At 35.8% G+C, this 25,093-nt stretch overlaps 2 protein-coding genes across 5 annotated transcripts; one reads left to right on the top strand and one right to left on the bottom strand.

Moving 5' to 3' along the window:
* Positions 1 to 2,544: 2,544 nt before the first annotated feature.
* gpx3 (glutathione peroxidase 3) lies at positions 2,545 to 5,092 on the bottom strand. 3 transcript variants are annotated; one of them, XM_065242556.1, is made up of 6 exons: positions 5,061 to 5,092; positions 4,841 to 4,988; positions 3,975 to 4,125; positions 3,741 to 3,858; positions 2,932 to 3,031; positions 2,545 to 2,809 (listed from the first exon to the last, which is right to left on the bottom strand). In XM_065242556.1, the coding sequence occupies exons 1-6, from the start codon at positions 5,075 to 5,077 to the stop codon at positions 2,582 to 2,584; spliced, it is 762 nt and encodes a 253-aa protein (XP_065098628.1). In that variant the 5' UTR covers positions 5,078 to 5,092; the 3' UTR covers positions 2,545 to 2,581. The 3 variants fall into 3 exon arrangements, with proteins under 3 accessions (XP_065098628.1, XP_065098637.1, XP_065098645.1); XM_065242565.1 differs by having other exon boundaries at positions 4,841 to 4,973; XM_065242573.1 differs by having other exon boundaries at positions 4,841 to 4,970.
* Positions 5,093 to 5,906: 814 nt separating this feature from the next.
* dctn4 (dynactin 4) lies at positions 5,907 to 12,874 on the top strand. 2 transcript variants are annotated; one of them, XM_065242447.2, is made up of 14 exons: positions 5,907 to 6,089; positions 6,624 to 6,694; positions 7,023 to 7,201; positions 8,052 to 8,095; positions 8,180 to 8,287; positions 8,772 to 8,792; positions 9,477 to 9,550; positions 9,675 to 9,787; positions 10,205 to 10,314; positions 10,410 to 10,483; positions 10,568 to 10,622; positions 11,067 to 11,174; positions 11,681 to 11,778; positions 12,009 to 12,874. In XM_065242447.2, the coding sequence occupies exons 1-14, from the start codon at positions 5,955 to 5,957 to the stop codon at positions 12,244 to 12,246; spliced, it is 1,428 nt and encodes a 475-aa protein (XP_065098519.1). In that variant the 5' UTR covers positions 5,907 to 5,954; the 3' UTR covers positions 12,247 to 12,874. The 2 variants fall into 2 exon arrangements, with proteins under 2 accessions (XP_065098519.1, XP_065098525.1); XM_065242453.2 differs by lacking the exon at positions 8,772 to 8,792 and having other exon boundaries at positions 5,908 to 6,089.
* Positions 12,875 to 25,093: the final 12,219 nt, after the last annotated feature.

The following is a 25,093-nucleotide window of genomic DNA, read 5'->3' as shown; positions in this document are numbered from 1 at the left end:
CCATGCTAGATTTGCTTGATATTGTTCAATATTCAGTGTTGAAAAACATTATTCCCTATGTGCAAATAGAAGTGATAAATTATTTATAATCTATTGTTTTGACCACCGTGTGTGGTCTATTGTCTTAAGTAATGTTGTCTTTTGTGTATTGTTTTGTGTCTCCCTTTACATATTGTAGCTACTGGAGGATTGTAGGATGTGAGTTTGTGTGTTTGTGCATACGCGCAATCAGAAGAAGAAGAAGAAGAAGAAGTGGGCCAGAATAAATAAGTGAATGATATCACATTAATGCAGCCCACTTTTATTGGCCTCACTCTTGATTTTGGCTGAAACGTCGGCAAGAATCAAGAGAGAAAATAAACCAAACGACCGAATGATTTGCAGCGTGTCCGGATGTTGCACTCGAACACGTCTAAATATGTTTGAAACTAGATGATCAGGGTAAGAATGATGTGTTTTCTGCTTTATGCTCACATTCATCACACGTGTGCAGTGTTTCTTAACTGCATCGACCCACGCTTTAAACCAAACGCTAAAGGTTTGTATGCTTGCAAAATCTTATCAATGGCAAGCAATTGATCTGCTTTCAAAAGATGTTTTCATGTTAATGTAAAAATAGTCAGTCAGGCAGACAGGCATTTCTTTTCTGAATATGTGGTGGGATTTATTGAACAGAATGAAGTGTTTTCAAGTTGAAATGTCTGTGAACTGGACTGCACTGGGAGCTTTATTAACTGGTGCCCATTATTTACTGGTTTTGTGCTTTTGGAATGACTTCTTTTTCCTTCAGTGGGTGAAAGCATATCTCCTGTGGATCTTTTGTAATTGAGTAGTATAATAAATATATTCTGACTGTCTAAATGTTTCTGTGTGAGAACTAAGACCACATGGATTTATCCAAGCGCTGTGGTCATTTTATTACATTCACGGTTCTTTAAAATTGATCATAACTGTTACATAAAGACTAACTTATTGCTAGTTGGTCAGACTAGTTCTTGAGACACAGTCTTAACTTACCGGTTATATCAACCGTACTGTATTCCTTTGCATCTTTTATTTATTCAGTATTTTGTCAAAATCAGATCTCCATTTGTCATGACATGTGACCCTGTCTAAGAAATCCAGACTTATGTCTCATAATAATAATCTTATGTTATGATTGGTGCATCAAAGTTTGATTTCAGTCATTGTTTTTAATCTCTCGGTCAGTAAAGATATTATTATAATAACGAATATGGCATTTTTTTACAATTTTAAATATATTTCAACAAATACAGAAATGGCCAAAAATATGTTTGCTGAAATATATTTAGAAATATGTTTACAAAAATGTATTTTTCACCAATGTTTTTTTGGCCATTTTTATATATTTTAAAGCATTTATATTTACGTCACATTGGAAAAATTTCAAAAATATACTTCATAAACTTTTATATTTTGGCCAGGAAAAAATATTTTTGCCGTATGGGTTGTAAAATTAGAAATGCATTTCTTGCCCCTTAAATCCATTTATAATTTCTTGATATATGAAGGTTAAAACTAAATACATTTTTCAATTAAAATATATATTTTATTAAGGTTAACTTTCTACAAAATGTATTTAGCATTTATTTAAAACATATTTTTGGCTAGAGAAATTTTTTTTTTGTCATATGGGTATTTTCACAGAAGTTTATTTATGTAAAAAACAGTAGGGTCAACCGAATGCGAAAATTGTAAAAACATTGTCGTGTGTGGCTTGTCATGTCAAAATATGCGGTACTACAGACACTTTCTAAGGGTTTATGATAAAAGAGACGCTCATGTTTGCTACTCGATTAATCTCATGTATAATTAGAGTTTAGTGTCTTACGAGGTTTTTGTGAGCGTCTCTTTTATCATAAACCCTTTTGAAGCGTCTGAAGCAGGCATGTATTTTGACATGACACGCAATGCACGTAGGTTCCCATGATGCACCGAACCGAACACATATTTAGGTTTTTGGCCTCCTCGGAAGAGAAAGACCTGGCCACCATGGAAATCAGTAAATCACAGGCAGGGTTTTATTTAACTTATGTAGTGTAGATTTTGCCCTAAAACCAGTGCAGTAAATGCTCTAAAAGCTAAAGACTGCCTCTGGTCATGGACAGAATATTAAGTTAAGTCGGGCTTGGAAGAAAGTTTGACAGCTGATCTTGACAGACATTAATCAAAGGACAACTTTTTTTGCATTCCATATTTATTTGCTAAACATCCAGACTGGCAGCAGCAGCTTAAAGGGATCTGTTGAGGAGATGAGACGTGACTGAGGAGTCAGAGAGAAGTCTGAATGCACTAAAGATCTTCTCACTGACCTTCAGTTTCCGGTCAGGCACCACAGTGTGTCTGTTTTCAAGCCTTCCCTTCATTAACAAGTCCAATCTCCAAACTGAGCCCTTCACCTGCTGCTTACCGCCTCTGGACGGTCTTACACATTTCTATTTTAATGCTCTAATCTAATTCATAGATGTTTACATTTTTAGATGTGGCCCACACATATAATCTTACATGTTAAACGTTAAGCTGGAGAAAGAGAGGGGAGAACATACTGTTGAATCCTATGCTATGGGTTTAAGTATTCGGCCTTTTGGACAATTTGACGGAAATGTTTCAAGATGTCTTCTCTCACTTCAGACACATTTACTCTGGCAAACCACCTCTTTATCGGCTTGCCATCTGGACCCACCAGAAACTTCTCAAAGTTCCATTTGATATCATTGATTCTGAGCGGCTGCCAGAACAATCTGTTGGTAGGGTCACCAAAGCTGTCTCCTACAGGTGGGCAAGCATTCTGAGAGAGAGAGAGAGAGGTCACACCTTAGTCTCTGCATTAAAAAAAGAAATTTTGTTGCGATGTTTTGTGTCTTCTTGTAGCATCTGATCACATTGTGTCTTTATCGAGCAATGACCAACCTTTAAAAATGTGAAAAGGGCCTGTTCGTTGTTTCCGTTCACATCCCCCTTCTCAAATAACTGAAAGTTTGGAACAAATCCATTGCCTGGACGAACATGCCTATGAAGACAAGGAGAAATTTCTTTCAGCATGGGTCTGTCTATAAGAAATACAAATCGGGATTTTAAGCGGATAGAAAAGTGGCTTCAGATATCAGCCAGAAGAACTAAAAGAGCCTTTAGGTTTGGGATATATGATATGTGAGGTAATTTAAAGGTGATGATAGATGGTAATGGGACACTGCTTAAAGTTTTGACAGTCTTTAATCTATTAACCAAACTTGTTTTTGAAGGCGGCTCTGTATTTTGATTTAAATGGCTGATTAATTTAAACAGAATTGCAAGATCAGTTTTATAAACGACACCATGTCAATGTTCATGTGCATTTTATAAACAAATGCAGCATGAAGTTAAAACAACTTGGTTTTGCAAGACAATTCAACCTACTATTTTAGGTCTTGACCTGTGATTAGTTGACATAACTTATAAAAACTAGTTGTATAGTTAATATTATAAAATATATGTTGATTTGACAAAAATGCTGCATGGTGCTACACAATGCCATTAAACCATTTTAGGCTGAACGGATCCATCAAGAAAATTTAACATCTGAAGAACCTTTCTGTTTAACAAATGGTTGTGTGCAGTGGCAAAGGTTCTTCAGACTATGAAAAGTAAATCAAACGAAATGTCTCTTTTATGGCATCGCTATGAAGAACCTTTAGTAAGATCTTGATTTTTAAGAGTAGCTATTTAAAAAAGAAACTCACTTTATTGTAGGAAGAATTTCATGATTTTCTCCAGGTTCTTGTTTTCCAAATTGGTTGCAGGGAAATCCGAGGATAGTGAATCCAAGATCTCGTAACTCCTCGTGTAGTGCATTCAGTTCTGTGCAAAAATAAAGAAATCACCATGAGAGATGTGTGTAGTGTATGTGCTGTATGTATAAACCATGTATACGCTAATATTGGAGTTAAGACACATTTAAGCACAAGTATGCTTACCCAAATACTGGAAGGTAAGACCTCAGTAGGTTGCCACATTGACAATGAGGACATACTTCCCAGCATAATTAGATAACGGGATGAAGTGTGTCCCATTCAGTGTTTTAGCACCATAGTTGAATATGGTGTCTGTCACACCTGGGTAACAAACCTAAGACATATATATATACAAATAATATACATTATGCCAAACTGGAAATCTGATTTGAGTTTTTATTATTACATAAACAAATCTTTAATGAATTATGTAAAAGATTATTTAAACATTGCTGTGACCTTTGAATTCTCCGCCAAAGTTGTGCAATACCCCAAACACCCCATTTATTTATCAATATAGGCAAATGTTAAAGATATGTTTAGAGAAAACAGAATTTGACTACAAACAGTGTAAAGAAAAATTAAAGTCATTGGTTGTGATGTAATACTCCTAGAAAACAAATGTTTGAATATTACTATTATAGCACATGGAAGCTGTTTGAGAAGGCAAAGTAAATATTTACCTTTACTTGGCCTCACTAGAAGTTGGTAGGGCTTAAAAACTAAAGGGTTGCAAACATGTCTAGATTTAAGAACTACACATTAATCTTTTATTCTTTTTTATTTTTTCCCCTGTCGGTTTCTATGGCAACCTGTTCCACCTGCTATCGCATGCTGAAAATGCGCACGTTATAATTTGAACACGTGTCCATAGAATTGTGTTCATGCGTTTTTACAAAGATTATATTGATTTTGTATTTATTTTGAAATATTCAATGTAACATTCAAATACTTGGTAAGATTTCGTTAATAATCATTGTTTAATAATATAATAATAATTGTTTTTGGCTCGATAAACCTGTGTTTTGGTCAAATAAGAGATTATTTACCTGGGTGTTGGATAATCCACTAACTTCATGTAGAAGACCCTGCAGAAGCAAAAGGGAGATCCAGGGGATCTTTGGGTTTTCCATAAGGATCTGTGGTGGTGTCTGTCTGAATTTCGTCTCTCTCTCTGTGCTGCTGGAGATAAATAACCTGAGAGTGACGTAAGCAAGACAAAACATCACCAACCTCTTCTCAATAAACATTTACATTAGCACTGCCTACCTCGAATAAAAATCCATCTGAAAAATAAATACCAATATTATATAGTTTCTCGAATAGAATTACAGATTAATCACAGTCTTAATACGAGTGATAGGTTATAAAATACTATTTGCTTGATAATCAGACATCTTGTTGGTTATTTTTGTCAACAGTCTTTCAACAACTTAGTTGCATCACTGATGTCATAAAGTCCAGAAAGAAGTTTATCTTGCATACATGCAACCACTTTCACTAAGGTGAAATATATTTGTGTCAGCTGTCAGCTGTAATGTGTTTCACATATCATACACAGACATTGCCAGAAAAGAAAAAAATTTTTTATTTTATTTTATGTTTTATGAATGTTTTAATAATTAATATTAATATATATAGTTTTTCAACACAAATATGCCACGTTGTGTATTTTTTCCGCTTTATTTGTTCATTATAAAGAAATATAAATGTACCTTAGGTTTACGTTATTATTAGGTTTACCGATGTGAGAATAATTTGCTATGTATGTTAAAATGTACAAAGACATGGGGTGTTCTCAATCCGAAGGCTGCAGCCTTATTCTTAGTTAATCGTAAATTGTTGTAATATGCTTATGAATTGTGAATGTAATGCTTAGTTAACTTAAATAAACCTGATGACGTATGCAGTCTGCATATGCGACCTCTGGAGGCTGCAGCCTTCGGATTGAGAAACGCACTAGACGGATCTAAAACGAGGGATGACAGTAAAGTATCGCGAGTGCAGTTCGAAAGTACAGTTTTTAATTGTTCTCGCGGTATTTTGATGTCATTCGATCAGATAACATCCGATCAGCCTGCGCGGTGCCACAAGTTTCAAGACTCTCATTGGTTAGTAGTTAATGACGTAATGTATGCCTGACTAAGAGGAAGACAGACAGAAATGGCGACGCTACTGCAGCCGGACAAAGTGCTCTATCTCGTCCGAGGCGAGAAAAGGATTCGAGTCCCGTTGTCTCAGCTGTATTTTTGCCGTTATTGTAGTGAACTGCGATCACTGGAATGCGTGTCACATGAAGTAAGTAACATGTAGTTGACAACAATACGTGTTACTGAAAGCAAGCTAACGGGCTGTTGATGATACTGAACCCGCCTATCAGTCGCGGTGGACGGTATTCCGTCTTTTGATTGGCTCATGTACGCATCTGTCATTAATTACGTGCCAACGGTGTTATTCAATTGGCTGTCTCACCGGTCAGGAAACTGTGGACCGCCCACTTTTGTTGAATTGGATATCTTGCTAAAGCTAAATGCTAATTTAGAAAAATAGACTTGTATTTATCATTTATTTGTACTAGATACGCTTGCTTATGAAACGTTTAATAAAAGCTTCGAAGAAGAATGTTTAGTTATTTTTAGTATTTTTGTTTTTAGTGGCGTATAACCCACCACACCCTGTCGAGACCAAAACATGCGTGAAAAAAAACAATGCTAAATTATTTCATTTAAATCGATTTCGCCTCGCCGTATCAATTCAATCTTGTGCAGAAGCACATTAGCTTGTCTTGATTTAAAATGTTTGTATTGTTGTTGTTATGTCTGTTATATATAGGTCGACTCCCACTTCTGTCCCAGCTGTTTGGAGAACATGCCATCAGCTGAGGCCAAGGTCAAGAAGAACAGGTGAACACACATCATCTGTCATAGAAAGACATTAAAAACTCTTAAAAATAAAGGTTATTGTAAGGTCCATTCGATTGAAGAGGCATTTTTGGTTTTACAAAGAAGAATGGTTCTTAGAATTCACCTTTATTTTTTCCTTATATTTTTACAATATGAAAAACCCTTTACCTTTATGGTTATATGGTATTGTGAAGCACCTTTGTTTTTAAATGTGTATACATCTAAATAATCCCTGGAGATCAAATGTCATTTTACATGTTTGCACAGCAACTTACATTAAGGAAAATGTTTTCCAGCTCTTATTAAAAATATAATGTATGGATTTCAGGTGTGCCAATTGTTTTGACTGTCCATGTTGTATGCACACCCTCTCTACACGAGCCACCAACATCCCAGCACCACTGCCTGATGACCCAACCAAAACTACTATGAAGAAGGCCTATTACTTAGCCTGTGGGTTTTGTCGCTGGACCTCAAGAGATGTAGGGATGGCCGACAAATCTGTTGGTGAGTATTGGTCCATGTACTGTTAGACATATGCCACCCATGAGTCGAAAAAATGAGTCAAAATTAGCAGATTCATGTATTTATATTTTGACATTAATGTATGATTTGTTGGAATCTGACAAAAAATGACAGAGGTACACGTGTTTGAAGTTGACAAAGTCAGGAAAGTCAATTTAGAGAAAAATCCGGTTAAAGATTTTTAAAGGTTCTAAAACAAAATCACAGCATTCAAAAATATATGTTCAAGTTTTTCCTTTCTTTTATTGTTTGATTGACATTAAGAGAAACAGCTTAAAGATCTACTGTAGTTCAATGATCAAATATAATTATAAACATCAGATATTTTCCCCCAACAGTTAACCAAACATTCACTTAAGACATATCAGATTATATCTGTGTGAATTTTGTAACTCTGTGTGTATACATCCACATGCGCATGACCCTGATATAGACACATTTTTGTATTAGATTAAGTATTTAGGACGTTACTCCGCTCAGAAAACATACAAATAAAGATCATTTAAGATGTTTAATGACTATTTAGAGCATTGAGATCACTAGACGAGGCCTTTATGTAGTTGTGAAAGCTTAATTTTGGCCAAAATCTATATTTATATTTTCTTTTGCCTCTTGTTTAAAATTATGCTGTGCATTCCGACTCATTTTGCCAGCAAGGGTCACGTACAATTCAGTGGTGTACTAAAGGGGTAAATGTACTTGTTGTGCACTATATATTAAATACTATTTTTAAGGCATAGTTCACCCAAAAATAAAACTTCCTTTATTATACTGTTTTTTTTTTTTATATGTAAATTTACCAATAAAGCTCTTCTTTAATTTTGTACTTTAGCCAGTGGAGGATGGCAGGAACCTGAGAACCCTCATGCTCAAAGGGTACGTAGACAACCATCTTCCCTCCTAAAATTATTCCATTTTGTGTTGGCCTTCAACAAGTGAGATGATGTGTTGTTTTATCAGATCAACAAGTTGATCGAGTATTATCAGCAGCTGGCCCAGAGAGAAAAACTGGAGAAAGATAGGAAGAAGCTGGCGAGAAGACGTCTCTTCATGCCCCAGGCATTCTCGGTACACGCGTGTCTATAAACAACCTGCCACACTTAACTAACATTCACATAACAGCTAGTAAGAGGAAACTCTCTAAAGTCCTTGCATTTAAAAGAGCGAAAACAAACACTAAATGGCTGCATATTTCTATTATTTTCATTTTAAATAAAGTTTCTGATAAATAATATATTTCATATAACACATAATATTGACTTCTGCATTTCTTTGCACATGCATTGATGCTGACTAATGGCTAATTTCAACAGGGTCTGAAATGTGACTTTGTATATAATAATGAGGATCTGTTTTAGATTTGTCTAATGATTGACATTGGTTCATTTCTAACCCTGTAATATAATATGGCATTAATAACACTTTCAGCTGCATGTCTTTCACACTGAAGATGTATGTTTGCTTGAATGCACTTGTTTCACTATGATTCTTTCTCTCCTTTTATCTTTGCCTGTGCACGCTGATATTTTTGATATTTTATACCCCTCTCCAGCAACACACTATTCACGTGGTGGTGAGTGGTATTTTCCCCACATTTCTTACTGTTACACTTTGCTTGATTTGGTTTTTGGGACAGAAGGTCTTTTATTTGGCGCCCGCAGTCCTCTTATCAGTTCAGCATGTTCTGTTCATAAATGACTTTACTGATCACATGAGCTTCACTGATGCTACTTACAAATCTCTTTACAATTGGAGACTTTGTGTTTGGAGAGATATAAGACACACACAAGCTACATTTAAAGTCTAACGGTTGGGCTGATTTGATGAATGACGCTTGAAGTTTAGCTGTTGTTGAGGTTCGTGCCGAGCATCTAAATTATTTGCAAGATCTAAACAACACTTGTCCAGAAGCACCTCCTTTCAAACAAAAATATTTTCTTTAAAAAGACCAAATTTTGAGCAAAAAAATGAGATAATTGGGTTTTTGTAAAGCACTTTTGTTAGAGATCAGATTCAGAGCGATGATAAAAACATACACAGAGTTTTTACTGTTTTTGGATCAGTGGATGATGCTTCAGTGTTTTATAAGTTGAGTGCCACCTGGTGGATAATGCAGAAATATGGATTGCTGTAAAAACTCGTCATTGGCAGGGAAGCGTCTTTTTTCTAATTTAACGAAATGGCGGGAAAAGAGTTAACGGGACGTTTATTCCTAAAAAAACCCCTGATCTGACGTGTTTGTATTTTTGTCTGAAAGGATAAGTATGGCCTGGGAACTCGACTACAGAGGCAGAGATCTGGCGCTCCGGTCAGTGCTCTCTACAGTCTTTCGTAAGTGTCACGCTTGGGTTATGATGAATAAATGCATTATACTAATATAAAACTTCACATATTTAAGATTTGAGAAATATGTTGAGAACCAAGAATTTGATAAAGTTCATTTTTCCTTTATTAGACTTAAAGAGGGAGAGGATCAGAAAGAGATCAGTATAGAGACAGCACAGGCTTTGGATGAGGTGGAGCCGCTTCCTGAGGATTATTACACCCGACCTGTTAACCTCCCTGAAGGTTTGTCTCATATCTGATGATGTTATAACATTGTTTAGTTGTTCTGCACGTTCAGTCCTTTATTTGCTTAGATAGTCAGCTTCGAAGAGCCGTACACAAATGAACACAGCTCAGGGTTACCCTTACAAATCTGATCAGTTCCTTAACCACTGGGCTATCACCCAAATACTCATGCGTACACGTAAAGTTTTTAAACTTGAGCTTTGAAAGGAAAACAGTTCATAACCTCAGATATTTTTTCATGACTAGGGTTGGGCATCATTTCAAATTTATCGATTCCAATTCATTTTATAACAAGGATTTGATTTCAGAATTGGAATTGAAATTGGATTCCCAACCCTCTTCATGACTCTGATAGGTTTTTATTGTATTCATGTGTGATGTGGTAAATCTGTATATTTATTTAATGAAACACAGTGACGACGCTTGGCCAGAGGCTGTTACAGCCGGACTTTCAGCCTGCGGGAGCTTCACAGCTTCATCCCAGACACAAACATCTACTCATTAAACGCTCTCTGCGCTGCAGGGTCTGTACAAACATCCAAACTATTCACACAAACACTTGCTGAGATCAAACTGATTTTTAAAAACAAATCTATGCTACATTTACTTTTCATTTCAGAAATGTGAGCACAACCTGAGTAAACCAGAGTTTAATCCAATCTCCATAAAGTTCAAAATCCAGCTGGTGGCTGTGTAAGTGATGTGTTTGTGTATGACGTGTTATTTGTTTTTCTGCGAGTTTTGATTTACTCAAAGTGGTCTTGTTTTCCCTCACAGGAGTTACATTCCTGAAGTAAGAATCATGTCCATTCCTAACCTGCGACATATGAAGGTAAACTCCGTTCATGCTGATATTCATCTAAACAATATTGATTCAAGTGTTGTTTTTGATATAAAATAAATGAATAAACTGAATAGCACTACTTCAAATGATTTGACATGGTTATGCTCCCTGGTTCTCAAACTTTTTCTGTGTGTGGCCCCTCTTGTTTACTGTGCTTAACTTCATGGCCCCCCAAAGAAAAGTTGTGACATAAAACTTTCTAAAACTTACAATTTGAATTATACAAAACATTAAATTATACAGTGTAGTTTTTCTTTTGGTTATTGGCCTTATTTTTCTTTACACAAAAAATGATGAAAATGTATGTATTTTATAAAATGTCATAAAACTTTGGCCCCCCTGGCACCATCTCACACCCCCTCAGTTTGAGAAGCACTGGTCTAAATCTTGTTTGTAGACCTGTTAATGATTTTTAGATGTTCTTTGAAACAGGAGAGTCAGGTTCTGCTAACTTTGACTAACCCGGTTGAAAACATCACCCATGTGTCCCTGTACACCTGTGATGAGGCTGATCCAGATGATATAAACAGCACTGCCAAGGTACTTATACCCTAACTTAATCAAAAGACGTCTGCACCACCACACATCATTGGTTATGTTTTACTGATGTGCGCTGTGCCCCCAACTAAAGATATAGGGACACATACGTGTTTTTTTATCTTATCAGATTTTCAAAATGTGAGAGAGCACAAACATGATGAAAAAGTGTTGGTTCCCGTAACATAATAAGATTTCTAATATCATAAATAATCAACATGTCGATCGGTGCGGCCCCCGATGTGCTTCCGAGCAGATTTAGGCGCTCTTAACACACCACGCACCACAGGAAAATCTGATAAGATAAACGCTTCAACAATGAAGACCATCAGGACTTTACCTTGGATTGTCGTAAAAGGGTTAGAATCGGCTCAAATCACCCTGATTATTTTTTTGGGTGTACCGGGCTTAAGGAAACTAAAATGTGTCACCAAACCATCTGATGTCACTGCTTTCTTCCAATCACATTGGAGAACCACAACTCAATGCCGTGTGCTGCTGTTTTATAGGTCCTGGTGCCCAAAAAAGAGTTGGTCCTGGCAGGGAAAGATGCTGCTGCTGAGTACGATGAACTGGCAGAACCTCAGGATTTTCAAGATGACCCAGAGTAAGAAATGACTCTTATCTGCTGATGGATACTGAGAGACATTGATAGCTCGTAAATTAATGAAAGATGAAACCACTGTGAGACAACTGCTGATAAAAGGATTGACATTAAAATTTAAAATGATCCTTTTACAGTCAGTACTGAGATTTTCACTTCTGAAACTTTTTTTCAGTGTAAGCAAACATCGGTTCTTCTGATATCATTTATTGATTCTTGTTTGGTGTCTTTAGTGTGGTGGCCTTCAGGAAGTCCAATAAGATCGGCTTCTTCATTAAAGTGATTCCACAGAAGGAAGAGGGAGACGTCACCGTGGCCTTTAAACTTCGGCATGACTTCAGGAACCTCGCTGCTCCCATCAGACCCACAGAAGATGGAGAGCCCACCAGTGAGGTCATCTGGCTTACACACCATGTAGAACTTAGTTTGGGCCCACTGGCCACTCGAGAACATGACACATACATACATTAGAGGATACACACACACCTACACTAACATCAACACACACACACTGTCGAGCAGGCTTAGTAATTTAATGTGTATAATATAACACAACACAACACCCACAAACTTCTGTTTTACTCATGAAAATGATTCTTGTCCTGATGAAGTGACTGTAAGTTTCAGATACGCACACACACACACACACACACACACACACACACACAAACACACACATGCACACGTACATCACTTCCAGGAACAGATACTCACCAGGACACACACTACACCACCCACACACGCCTCTAGAAGTGCTGTTCATCTCTTCCTAGCGCCCCCTGTTGACGTGTTTAAACGCATGCGGTCATTACTGCTTACTGCTTCATATTTCACAACGTAAAGTTCTAGGTGTCAGTGTTAATCAAACATGTGGAATAATGCTTTATCTAGTTGCTGTGTTAATTTAATATTTTATATTTGCAGTAAAACAAGCTTGCACTTAAGTTAGTCATCCAGACAAAGTCACTGGTTGTGAAAGATAAAGCAGTGCATTCAACAATAATTGGATGGCTGGAAATCCTGATCTAGTTTGTAATATGGCCGTCTAAAAATGTGGTTGTCTACTCTTAGCCAATAAAATATATACAAAGTCATCAAATCTGGGTGTTTTGTCGGTATTTTCCAATGAAATATTACAATCATCATTCGTGCATTTAACTATTACTTCATCATTGTCCATGCTGTAACTACCAAAAGAATTGGTGGCACCATAGTGATCTAGTAATGTAAAGGTGCTGTAGAATTTAAAACTCTATTTATGTAGGCAAAGATGAATAATAAGAGTTTAACATATCATGAGCCTTAAACACGATTGTCTCCTCCTTCACTAGTTAATGCTACATGCTAGTGTTAAGGCTGAAGTTCTACTATTGAAGTTTCAGTTACATTTTGCAGGTCCATACTGAAAAAAACACAAATTTAGCACTCAGAAACGTCCATTAACAATCTCCAAACAATTGATTATTCCTCAAAATCTGATACAGACTGAAACATAAGATCTGTTTACACACACACAGAGCTACTGAAGGAGAAACAGCAAATCAGAGCAGAGCTCTACATTATTATTCATGACCCTATCAAATAAGATAATAATAGACCATTTCATTCTGTAAATGGACATGTAAAACTGACTCTGGATCATTTTTTGCACTTAATAAAGCCACAAACCTTCTAAGTTAGAGACAATGTAACAGATTGTGTCAATGCATTCTTTTGCACCTTTAAGAAATGTAATAATGTTTTAGTTGTTTATATTAAGAGGTTAATAATACCCCCCTTAAAAAAAATCAATATTGTTATATTTACTCTCCAACTTTTCCAAATTCAAGTAGAATTCATCTGTGCAACAAATATTCCTTCAGTGTTTGTCCATTAGATGGCAGTCTTACACAACATTGGTGGGTGAGGTATATATGAGATAGATGTGTTTAAACCTTGAGATTATAGTGTTACACATTAAATAAAAGTGAGGTAATTTAGAAAAACTAGATGCGATGAAATGGTCTGCTGGGTTCTGAGCACAATGATAAGATGTGTCTCACTCATTAATGTACTACTTTTACTGAAAACAAACAAACCAGAATATGTTGAATAGTTAATGGAGACAAACTGTGACTTTGTGCTGTCTGGTAAAACATTTACCCTGTGTTTGACACGTTACACAATAAACCTCAGTGTATTTGCAATGATGTCATCACGGCATCCCAGAGTTTATTACGCTATAATTCAGACGTACAGGTACATTTCAACACATTTCTGCAAAGGTGACAAACTGTTTCTAGTCTAATGATTGTAACAGCCTAGATCTTGTGCTTGAGAGTCTGGATAGAGAAATGAAGTCGGTCTTAAGAGAAACTCCAGGGCTTTTCTTCACTGTTGACTTTGGCAGGATTGCAGTGCTCACAGTAGATGATGCGGATATGGAAATCTAGACTTTCTGTGTAGTTGTATATTTTTAGAACCGTTACCAGATGTGTTTTGTCTCCTTCGTGTTTCACAGATAATCATCTTAAACTATAGCTGTAGAAAATAAAGCAGTAACTTTGTAGGATGATGTGCAGCGGTAAAACCAGAACACTTTTACATCTCATTATTCAGGCAGTTTAAAATATGTCATCCATTAAAGATAAACCAGTGTTGGAAGAAACTGAATCTTTATGATTTTTACATATGATATGTTTATTGTTTATTGTTAAAAGGATCCCCATTAGCTATCACCAAAGTGAGAAGCTAGTCTTCCTGGGGTCCACAAAATAAATAAATCACATACAATAATAATCTAACAACAGTAAAACATTGTAAACATCATTATAACCATCATCAGAAATTATTCAGAATAAATTATTACAGTAATACATTCCCTATACTCACAATTTTAAATAATGCATTCTCAGATGATACCTGAAAGAGACATTGCCATTCATTTTACGTATATTCAATGGGCAATTATTCCAAAGATTGATGGCACGATAAATAACTGTTCTCTTTAAAGCATTTGAATTTGGCCGTGGTAATATTAGCTGGCCATCTTCAGCTGACCTAGTCAAGTGAGAATGAGCCTGATCACACCGAACAATTTGATTATATAAAAACACTGGTTGAGAAGAAAAGACAGTTTTACTGAAAAATTTGATTGTATTGAAAACCAGCATTTTCTCCAACGTGAACCATGAGAGTTGACGGTGCATACTGATAGTGTTTGTTCTTAGGGGACAATTTAAAACTAATCTGGCGGCTCTGTTTTGGACAGTTTGTAGTTTTTTTAGTTGACCTTTAGATGTAGATGACCATACAGGGGCACAATAATCCAGGTGACACAAAATTAAAGATTTAGCCACCTGTCCCACGATGTGTGTAGGTACATAAGAAAGACATTTCCTCACCATTGCGATACCACAACCCATCTTCCTCACTATAATATCAATATGTTCTGCCCATGACAACTGACTATCTATTATTGTGCCCAGTAATTTTACTTTATCCACCTGTTCTATAGGTTCCCCAGCCAAGTACAAACTCATCTTTGGTGTTGATGACAGTTTATGACTCGATCCCAAAATAATTAATTTGGTTTTCGAGATGTTCAGCACCAACTTATTATTTTTTATCCAATCAAAAACCATATTTAACTCAGCAGATAAAACATTGTCCAGTTCACTAACAGTTTTTGCAGCATAATACAAAGTCACTGTTAATAAGGTAAAAATAAATGTTCAAAAAGTGAAATATGACCAGGTTCATTAATTCACTCACACTGCTATCTGTGTACCAGCAAAAAGAACAGAATAACATTAACAGTTGGTGCCAAGCTTTTAAAAACAATCACACTTAAAGTAGTAATGTAAAGTCTGTTTATTTGTCCCTTTATCTCTTTATTTTTTATTTTTATCTCTCACTTTATCAGTGCTCAGAATGTATCTGTGGCATTTCAGCCCAAAATAGCCCACAGATCATTTGTTATAACAAACCTTTAAATGCAAATAAGGCTACAGATACCTCACTGCCCTTTCAATAGTGAGCGCTTTTAGTTCAAATAGATCTGATTTCTGTGAATATAGTCTGAGTCAATACTATCTCCCTATTGAGATAAAGCAGACAGCATACAAGTCACTGAGGACGGAAACTATGGTAATGCAGGACTGTCAGTCAGTGGCTGTGGGTGGGGCTTTATCAATGTGATGTCAGAATCTAAATGGAGATTAAAAAGAAGGAGCGGGTGGATTTTTATCGTTGTAGGGTAGTTGTGTTCACGCACACATTTATTTCTTTTATCTTCTTTTAAAAGTGTATTTTGCATAATAAATAGAATACCCTTTAAAGACAAACACAATCACTTCTCAACGATGCTGCAACATTTTAATCTTCATACTTAAATTCATTGAACAGCCAGAAGGGTTTTACAACGTCTACTGTATGTGATTATTTCTACGTATGTCTGTCTAAAGCTCAGTCTAGTTCTTATAAAAGTCTAGATTAGAAGTGAATATTTCCACAGTTTAAATCTCTCCATGATAAACTTTACATGCTGTCAAAACTAAAAGCTGCTTTACTTCTGTTCACCGGGTCGATTTGTATTTGAAGAGGCCATAGAGAGCTTTGATAAATGATGTGACAGAAATCTTCTAGCGTGTTTAAGAATAACCTGGAGAATATATTTTGGTCGTGTTGTAACTCATTAATGATTCCTCTGTGCAGCATTCCCTCCATTCAGGTGTTTTGGGATTGTTCATTGGGGGGTTACTATTATGGGCTGTTTAAAGGCCTTTTAAATGGAGCTGACACAAATGTTTGTGAAGTTATGTCCGGCAGCACTCGTGACCTGTCAAACTGCTCCGGTTGATTTCAGGAGCACATTTAAAACTTCACTTTCCATTCTTCACACAATACAAATAAAGCTTTAATAATCTTTTAAAAAATCATCACCTGCAGGCTTCAAGAGACGTAGAAAATTAAAAGAAGTCATGCCAATAACTTCTGACGTTTGACAAATTTACATTTAGCAGATGTTTTTATTCAAAGAGACTGCATTTAACTTTTTGTCAAAATAAAAAAATAAAAATGACAAAAAATAAATTAACTTTAAAATATGTTTTAGCTTTTAATCGTAATAAGAAATTATGTTTTTTCATTTTTAGTTTAAAGTTAATTTATTCCACATTTAATTGTGAGCTGACAGAAATTTCCATCATGAGGTCACAAAAGCAGTAAATATGATGGGAGTCAAAATATGTCAATAGTGAGATGATGGTATTGTTTGTACTGCGCTCCTAAAACATTTGTATTTATTTGAACTTTAACTTCTAGTTTCATGATTTCACAGCTGTTGTACGGGTTAGATATCTGAATCTACTTTCTTACAGTGAATGCTGCTGTTAAAAAAAACATTTAAATGAAGATGTACATAAATGTAATATTTTGGATACTTTCATTTATTCTTTAACAGAAAGTTTTCATAAAACAATGAAAATCAATAAAGTACAAGATAGAAACGAACAGAGTTCATACTCAAAATGTTGTAAGTATGATTCATCACCCACCCGCGTACCAAGATTTTTCACCTCGCTGTGATCAATGCAATACTACGTGTTTGAAAGACGACCCAATAAATCACACGGTTTCACTTCTGTTCACCGGACCATCATTTAACCGATTACAGTTAGTTGACCATGATTATACTAACAAATGACTTCAGTCCTTGAGCTGTGAAACAGAACCAAACCTGTGAAATCAATGCTCGCTCATAATTCCAACCTCTCTCTCTCTCTCTCTCTCTCTCTCTTTCTTCTTTCTCTCTCTCTCTTGCTCTCTTTCTCTCTCGCTCTCTCAGAGGAATGTTGATTTTGGAGGGTTTGGTGAAAAGTGAGACTGTGAGAAAGCAGACTCGCTCCTCTCTGCCTGCAGCTGACGTGCATCCAACCAATCACCCCAAACTCACTGTTTACTTTTAGTCGTCTTCTCTCAGTGTGAGCGTTGCGTCTATAAGCACTGTGTATGACAAATGCATAAATGTAAATTCTCATTAGCCAACATTTAAACATTATTTCTTCTTGTCATATCTCATTGGGTGCTAAATGAAATCAAAGTGTAAGGAGGGATGCTGAAATCCTTCATCACTCAGTCTGTGCCTAAACCACCGCTCATCCTCCTCCAGATCCTCTTCTATTGTAAACGGTGACTGTGGTTTAATACGGTCTATTAGAGAGGAGTGTGCACCTCTTATAATGTAAATACATGTCATTTAAAAGGGGATGGGTTTGTGTTTACAGCATTAATTGATCGGAAATGAAAACAATAATCTGATTATGACATCATCCGTCAAGTATACAGTGAGCAATAAACACAGAGATGAAAAACTAGGGGAGGTTTCTGTATTCAAACATGCGTTATCGGTGTTAACATTGATATGCGGTCAATTTCAATTCACTTTCCAGTCTCCTGACCTATGATGTATTTGCCAAAGTGTCTTAAAGTTGGACAAAGTGTGCAGAAACACCCATCCCAAATTTTGAGATGACCCAGATGAGATGGCTTTTTCCTCTTCAACAACATATTAATGGAAATGACATGTTGAAACGCAGAAGCGTGTGTCTGGCTTTGTTTTAATGTGATTTGATCTTTTCTAAAACAGTGAGATTGGCTGCTTATAAGCAGTATTTCTGTGGAAGAAAATATGAAGAGAGACAGATATTATATTCTTGAATCAGGTTAATACATGTTGATATATTGATGCTACACATTTCTCTGAACTTGCATTCTGTAATCCTCAGATATTTTTGGTGATGTAACTTAATCTTGATGTTTATATCCAGGTGGGAGAGTCGTTTGGATAGTGTCTGAGAGTGAGCGCATCAAGTTTCAGTTCAGGTTTTTAGATGCTTCTGGTCGTTTGGGTCTGACTTTGATAATTGAATCTCTTTGTGCTCGGTGGGACTTTTGTCTTAAAACATTGTGTTCTGTTTCATTTCCTCTTCCATCGAAATGCCTCTTAAATTTGATTTTCCATGCTGGTGAAACGTGATCCGATCTTTTCGATCCCAGATAATTAAAGGCTTTCCGTTCGTTTTGAGTCCCAAATGTGTTTCATTTGCGTCTCTGTTTTTAGTCTGGGCTGGACTGGACTGAGTTTGATAAAGTTGACATGTTTTGGTTATTGGTAGGATGTGGGTTTGAAACAGTCATGAAGTAGGTCAGAGGAGGGCCGGATCTGGTCTCATTTTTGAGGCGGTCAGACCAGTCGGATTGAAATGAAAGTGTTTTCTGTATATTTCTGGCAAGGCCTGGGCACACATTCTTAGATCCTCACTCCACAGCTACCCGGGCCAGTTTGGCATTTTTAGTATTTTGTGATTCTTAAAGGGGACATTTCACAGGACTTTTTTTAAGATGTCAAATATATCTTTGGTGTACACATACGTACAAATGTGAAGTTTTGTGAGTACTCAGTTTAGGTCAAAATACCGCAAATAATTTTTTTTATAACATCTTAAAATTGACACTTAGGTGTGAGCAAAAATGTGCTGTTTTTGGTTGTGTCCTTCGAAATGCAAATGAGCTGATGATAATGCAAACACTGATCACCATAATGGTGGTTTGTTGAAATTGAAACTCAACTGTGCTGTCAGTTATTTTTGGTTTACCAAAACTAAGTTACTGGTTAGTTCGTTTGCACATTTTCTAGGTTGATAAAAGCACCGGGGACCCAATTATTGCTCTTAAACATGAAATAATGTGATTTTTATGATATGTCCCCTTTAAGGAAAGCAGACCCATGCTTTGGTGATCTGCTGTCACGTTTGTTTCCAAAACAAGTCCTTTAGTTGTGATGTTTAGATTCTGCAGAGCTTGCACAACAATGTTTAAAGGAACAGATCCCAGTAAATGTCAGCTGTGATCTTTTATTAACATCTTTTCTTCTTCGGTGGTCTCTCAAGCACATAAATATTTCCATGCGGAGGGTTATCACAACATGACCTCCTGAAACAACGAAAAGCATTTCTTCTCCTGCACTCAGATAAAAGTGCACTACCAGGGACGAACCCAGTCGTTGGGTTCAATTAACTCAGAAAATGTTTATAAACTTTCTGAAAACAACACAGCATTTTGGGTAGAAACCACCCATCATAGGTTAAGTTCAAATGCATAAAATGCACTGTAAGTGTTTACCAAATGCATCAATCTAAATGCATTCCTCTTGTCTACACATTTATTTGTTTTCTCAGCTAATTAAAGAGAAGTTAAAATACAACTCAAGTTGCTAAGCTCATGATTTCTGCGTAGTCTTCCAGGCCTGATTTGCTGCCAGATGAGATGTGTTTGTCAGCACGTATCCATATGTGGGTCAGAAAGCTGAAACCTTGGCCACGCTGACCCCCATCCACCTGTAAATAACATCTCTGATCATCATATGACGTTCTGACACCTAAAGTCATCAGGTTTACTCCTCCATCTGGACCTGGACAAGTAAACCTATATGCTGTTTTTACTGACAGGCTTGCAGGTTTGAACCTTCGTGACAGAAAGGTGTTTGGTTTTGATGTGGAAGTGCTCATAAAGACGTTTATGAAGTTTATGGCTCTTTTCTGGATTCAACAATGCAATGTGAGATGATGGTGTAACCGTTACCCCTGTGAAATGAAAAGAGCCTGCTGGCTTTGACAGAGTTTATTTCGGGCTGTCTAGTGAGATATCTCCATGTTGATTTCTGTGTTTATGTTCACTGCTTTTGTTTGCTATCATGACTTCTGAAAAAAGTCTTTTAGGATGACAAAAAATAAATAGCATTGAGAAATCCTCACTTTGAAATAAGTTTTATCTTTTATTTGTAATTAGAAATAATGCTTTTTCATTTTTAGTTCAAACTCAATTTATTCCACGTTTAATTGTGAGCTGACAGGGATCTGGACATTTCCATCATTATGATAGGAGTCAAATATCAAAATATGTCAATAGTGAGATGATGGTTTTTGGTATTGTTTGTACTGCGCTCCTAAAACATTTGTATTTATTTGAACCTTATTTTCTAGTTAGTTTCATGATTTCACAGCTGTTGTATGATTAAAGATCTTAAATGTTTTAATCTTGGTATAAAATGTGATCCTGGATGACAAAAACTCAAATCTCTTCACACTTACACTGGTCTTCATGTTTCTGTGATGTGAACATAAATTAAATGATAAAAAGTTGTTTTAAATACAGTATTCAAAACATAGAAACAAGATTTAGGTTGGAGACGATAAATGGCGTCATTGTTTACCTTGGGGTAGGACTGCACGATAAATCACATGTGATTGTCACGCACATCTCGTCAGTATTCTCAGCATGTCGTCAGCCTTGATTAGAAGTAAATCACCGTCACAGAGCTGTAGTTCACTTAAATGTTTCATTAATAATGGCAGGCGATTCCTCCGTGATTATGAATGTGATATTTTCCAGCTTGTCAGTGAATATGGTTCTGTGTAGTAGATGACGCTCCATCTTTAAAAACAGGTGATGGCGATTTATTACTAATGAAGGAACCGACTTTACTGACAAGATGTGCGTGACAATCACACATGATTTATCGTACAGCCCTACATTGGGGTTTGTACCTTTTACATATCGTTAACATGAACTAATACACCAAAGGAAATATAAAATCATGAATCAGAAAATAGATGCTCTTTAAATATAGTGTATTTAAATATGAAATAATTTTTTAAAGTTTGGATGAATTGTAATTAATAATATAAAAAAGTGTGTTTCCTTACAAATCCTAATGTGAATAGTTTCAACAAAAGTTTTGAGTACTGTCTAGTTTTACAGTGTAGAGGTTTCCATTGATTTCTTGTTTTTCAACAGGTTTTGTTGATTTTCTGTATCGTCTTTGTTATATGTAAATCTGCTTTGAAACAATGAACAATTGTGAAAATAAAATAAAATGAGTGTTTGCTGATGACAGCATCATTTGAATAAGCTTATATTTACTATCTATAGTGGAGCATACTCTCTAGTACAGTAATTCTTAAAGTGTGGTCTGTGGACCACTAGTGGTCCGGCAAACCCCGCCAGTGGTCCGCCAAAAGATGACCTAAACTAGGTGCTTATACACTTATTTAAGTAGATTTTTCATATTAAGCTGCAACTCATTTCACATTTACTTTTTCAAATGAAATAAAATTCATATAATAATTTCTGAACATAGCATTGCATTTGTGTTAAAAAATTAGTTTTTGACTTGAAACACTTGCATATTAAACTTAAATTTAGCTTATCCTTCCTATTTTGTTGTTTTTTGTGGGCGTGTTAGAGTGGGATTCTGTTAGGTGGTCCTCAGAAAAAAATTGGAAGATAAAGTGGTCCTTGGGCTGAAAAAGTTTGAGAAACACTGCTCTAGTATAATCTATTAGTATATTACTGTACTTTGGTAGTGTAGTGCTTCCTTTATTTTTTCCTATAAACGTTTGGATATTATTTAGGTTGTTTATCTCACTTCAAAAACTTTAGTATCTGTCCATTAGCATGTTAATAAGCATTCAGAAGAGCTCTGGAAAACACTCACAATACAGCAGCAGGGTTTGCAGTGCCAAACAAAAGTCAAGAGTGTTTTTTTTATATATATTGTTCATCTTTGGTTGGTGGTAAATTACTGCTCTTTGGTAATCTGTGGCACTGTCTGACCCTAAATACTTCTCTTGTTTTCTTTTGTGAGCATTACTTTCCAGATTCCAGAAACCTTAAAGGGATAGTTCACTTTCAAATAAAAATTCTGTCATCATTTACTCATCCTCATGTTGTTCTAAATCTGTATGAATGTATTTTTTTTCTGATGGACACAAAAGAAGATATTTTGAGAAATGATGGCAAACACACAGCAGATAGTGACCATTGACTTCCATAGTAGGAATAAAAACAACTGTCAACTGTGTGCTTTCCTTCATTTATCAAAATATCTTCTTCATCATTTATCACAATACTTCCAAAAAAAATTCCTACTATGGAAGTCTATGGTCACTATCTGCTGTGTGTTTACCATCATTTCTCAAAATATCTTCTTTTGTGTCCATCAGAAAAAAAGAAATTCATACAGGTTTAAAACAACACTATAGGGTGAGTAAATGATGACAGAATTTTCATTTTAAAGTGAACTATCCCTTTAAAACCCAAACCCACATTTAACATCTGCATAGTTTTTCATTAGTGTTGTTACTATGGTAAGGGCAATGACTGCTAGTCCAATCCTGACTGTCTGTATGAAGACATAGAAAGACTTGGACTGTCCACTGGTTTCATTTTCAGAAGTAAAAGTGTTAAATGTTTTCTCCCACTGAACAGATTTTGCCCAGCGCTTTAAACTGCTTGACCGGCAGGGAATTATATGTAGCTAAATCTGCTTGTTTACTGGACGTTGTGCAGATATGTGTGTGCGCGTGTGTGTGTGCGCGTGTGTGTGTGCGCGTGTGTGTGTGTGTGTGTGTGTGTGTGTGTGTGTGTGTGTGTGTGTGTGTGTGTGTGTGTGTGTGTGTGTGTGTGTGTGTGTGTGTGCGCGTGTGTGGGTTTGTGTTTTACTGTGGGTCTGTCTGTTCAGCTCTGAGTAAATGAGAGGGGATTTCCTTTAATAAAAGATCATCATGACTGAGATAGAAACCCTGTCTGACACACAGCACAACATCAGTCTATTACATTATAGCTTCAGCTAAACAGAAATGATGAAATTCAGACTAGCTAAAAACACTGCAGGAGCTTTCATATCTTAACTGGGTGCTATTTGTAAACTTGTTGAAATTAATCGTTACCTCTGTTGCTATTTTAAACATCTAAAAAAAACCTCAAAATGTTGAACTGTTTCAACCCATGGTTGGAAATATTTGGATAAAACCATGCATTAGGTTTAAAATGAACATCTGCTGGTTTCTTTCATCCCAAAATCCTAGGTTGTTTCAACCAAATCTTGATATATTTTAGGTTAATTTAAACCAATGATTGGGTTTGTCAATATTTTACCCAACTATTGAAACAATCCAGCATACGTATAGTATGAGAATAGTATAGAGACGTATAGGGAATGGCATTATTCATAGTAAAACCACTACTGTATGGATTCAACATTAGGATCAACATTAGATGTCCAGTATAACTTAAAACTAAAACACCTGAATGTCATTTTGATCTTTTTTTAAAAGCAAAAAGAAAGAATTGGAAATCTGAAGACATCTATTGACATTAATAATGAGGAATGTGCTGGTTGTGTATTGCAGTTTCCCATCAAAGTAAAGAGTAATTCTTCTTTAGGTATTAGATTTGTGTTAAAAAGCTTTTATTTGAAGGGCTAAATATAAAAACAACAACACTTGTTGGTCCTATAAGGCCTTCATCATTTTATTAAAATAGTAATTTAAAGATTTGCTCTGCAGTAAATCACACTTTAACAATAACTATAAAGTTAATGTTTGTCTAAACATTTGTGTGCTGTATTGCCTTCTTTGTGATTTATTTTTATCTTACTGTTTTCTTTGTCTTAATTGATATTTTTAGCACAACGGTCAAGCACTGTTTTTATTGTGCTTTAAAAATAAATAAATCAATTGAATTCAATTCAATTCAATTTTATTTATATAGCACTTTTCACAAAAGTCAATTGTTTCAAAGCAGCTTTACATAAATAGAAGCAGTGAAAAGCACAGAAAAACGACAGATAGCACAACAAAATACATGATAGCATGAGCAGTTAAATTTGCTGCGGCTATGACTCAATATTATAATTGCACGTATTACTAAAGCAACGTCTAGAAGAGGAAGCTAAGTAAAGCCCAAAAAGGCTGCCTCCCCGGGGTGAAAAACCCCCTAGGAGAAAATTGAGATTGAACCAATAACTATATTAGCGTCCACGTCACCACACAATAACTTTGTTATTCTGATTGGCTCAGAAATGTTGGGTGTTGTTGATTATTTTTCGATAAATGCACACCTTACTTGTCAAATGTCTTAAAAAAGGCACCAGAGTAATGTGTTTGGTAACCGTGGTATGAGAGGAATAATTGACTCCGGTCCTTTGAATTATAAGAAAATAATGCAATAATGTGTCGTGCCACATAACCACCTTGGGTGTGCATTATTTTTTTTATAATTCAATGGCTCGTCATCAATTATTCCTCACATAATTCATACGCTGTAAAAATACATTTTAACTTACTAGTATTTATCTTGACTAGAGATGAGTTGTTATTACTTATAAAATATTGTTAAAATATAAAGTGTATGAATTATCCAATTCATAATAAATGTACAACTTCTCAGGCTGGAATGAACAACTGTCAAAGTAAAAAAAAACTAAATGCAGAAA

This window comes from Paramisgurnus dabryanus, chromosome 16, assembly GCF_030506205.2.
Source record: "Paramisgurnus dabryanus chromosome 16, PD_genome_1.1, whole genome shotgun sequence".
In the NCBI taxonomy this organism is placed as follows: Eukaryota; Metazoa; Chordata; class Actinopteri; order Cypriniformes; family Cobitidae; genus Paramisgurnus; species Paramisgurnus dabryanus.
This window is presented reverse-complemented; position numbering and strand designations above follow the sequence as displayed.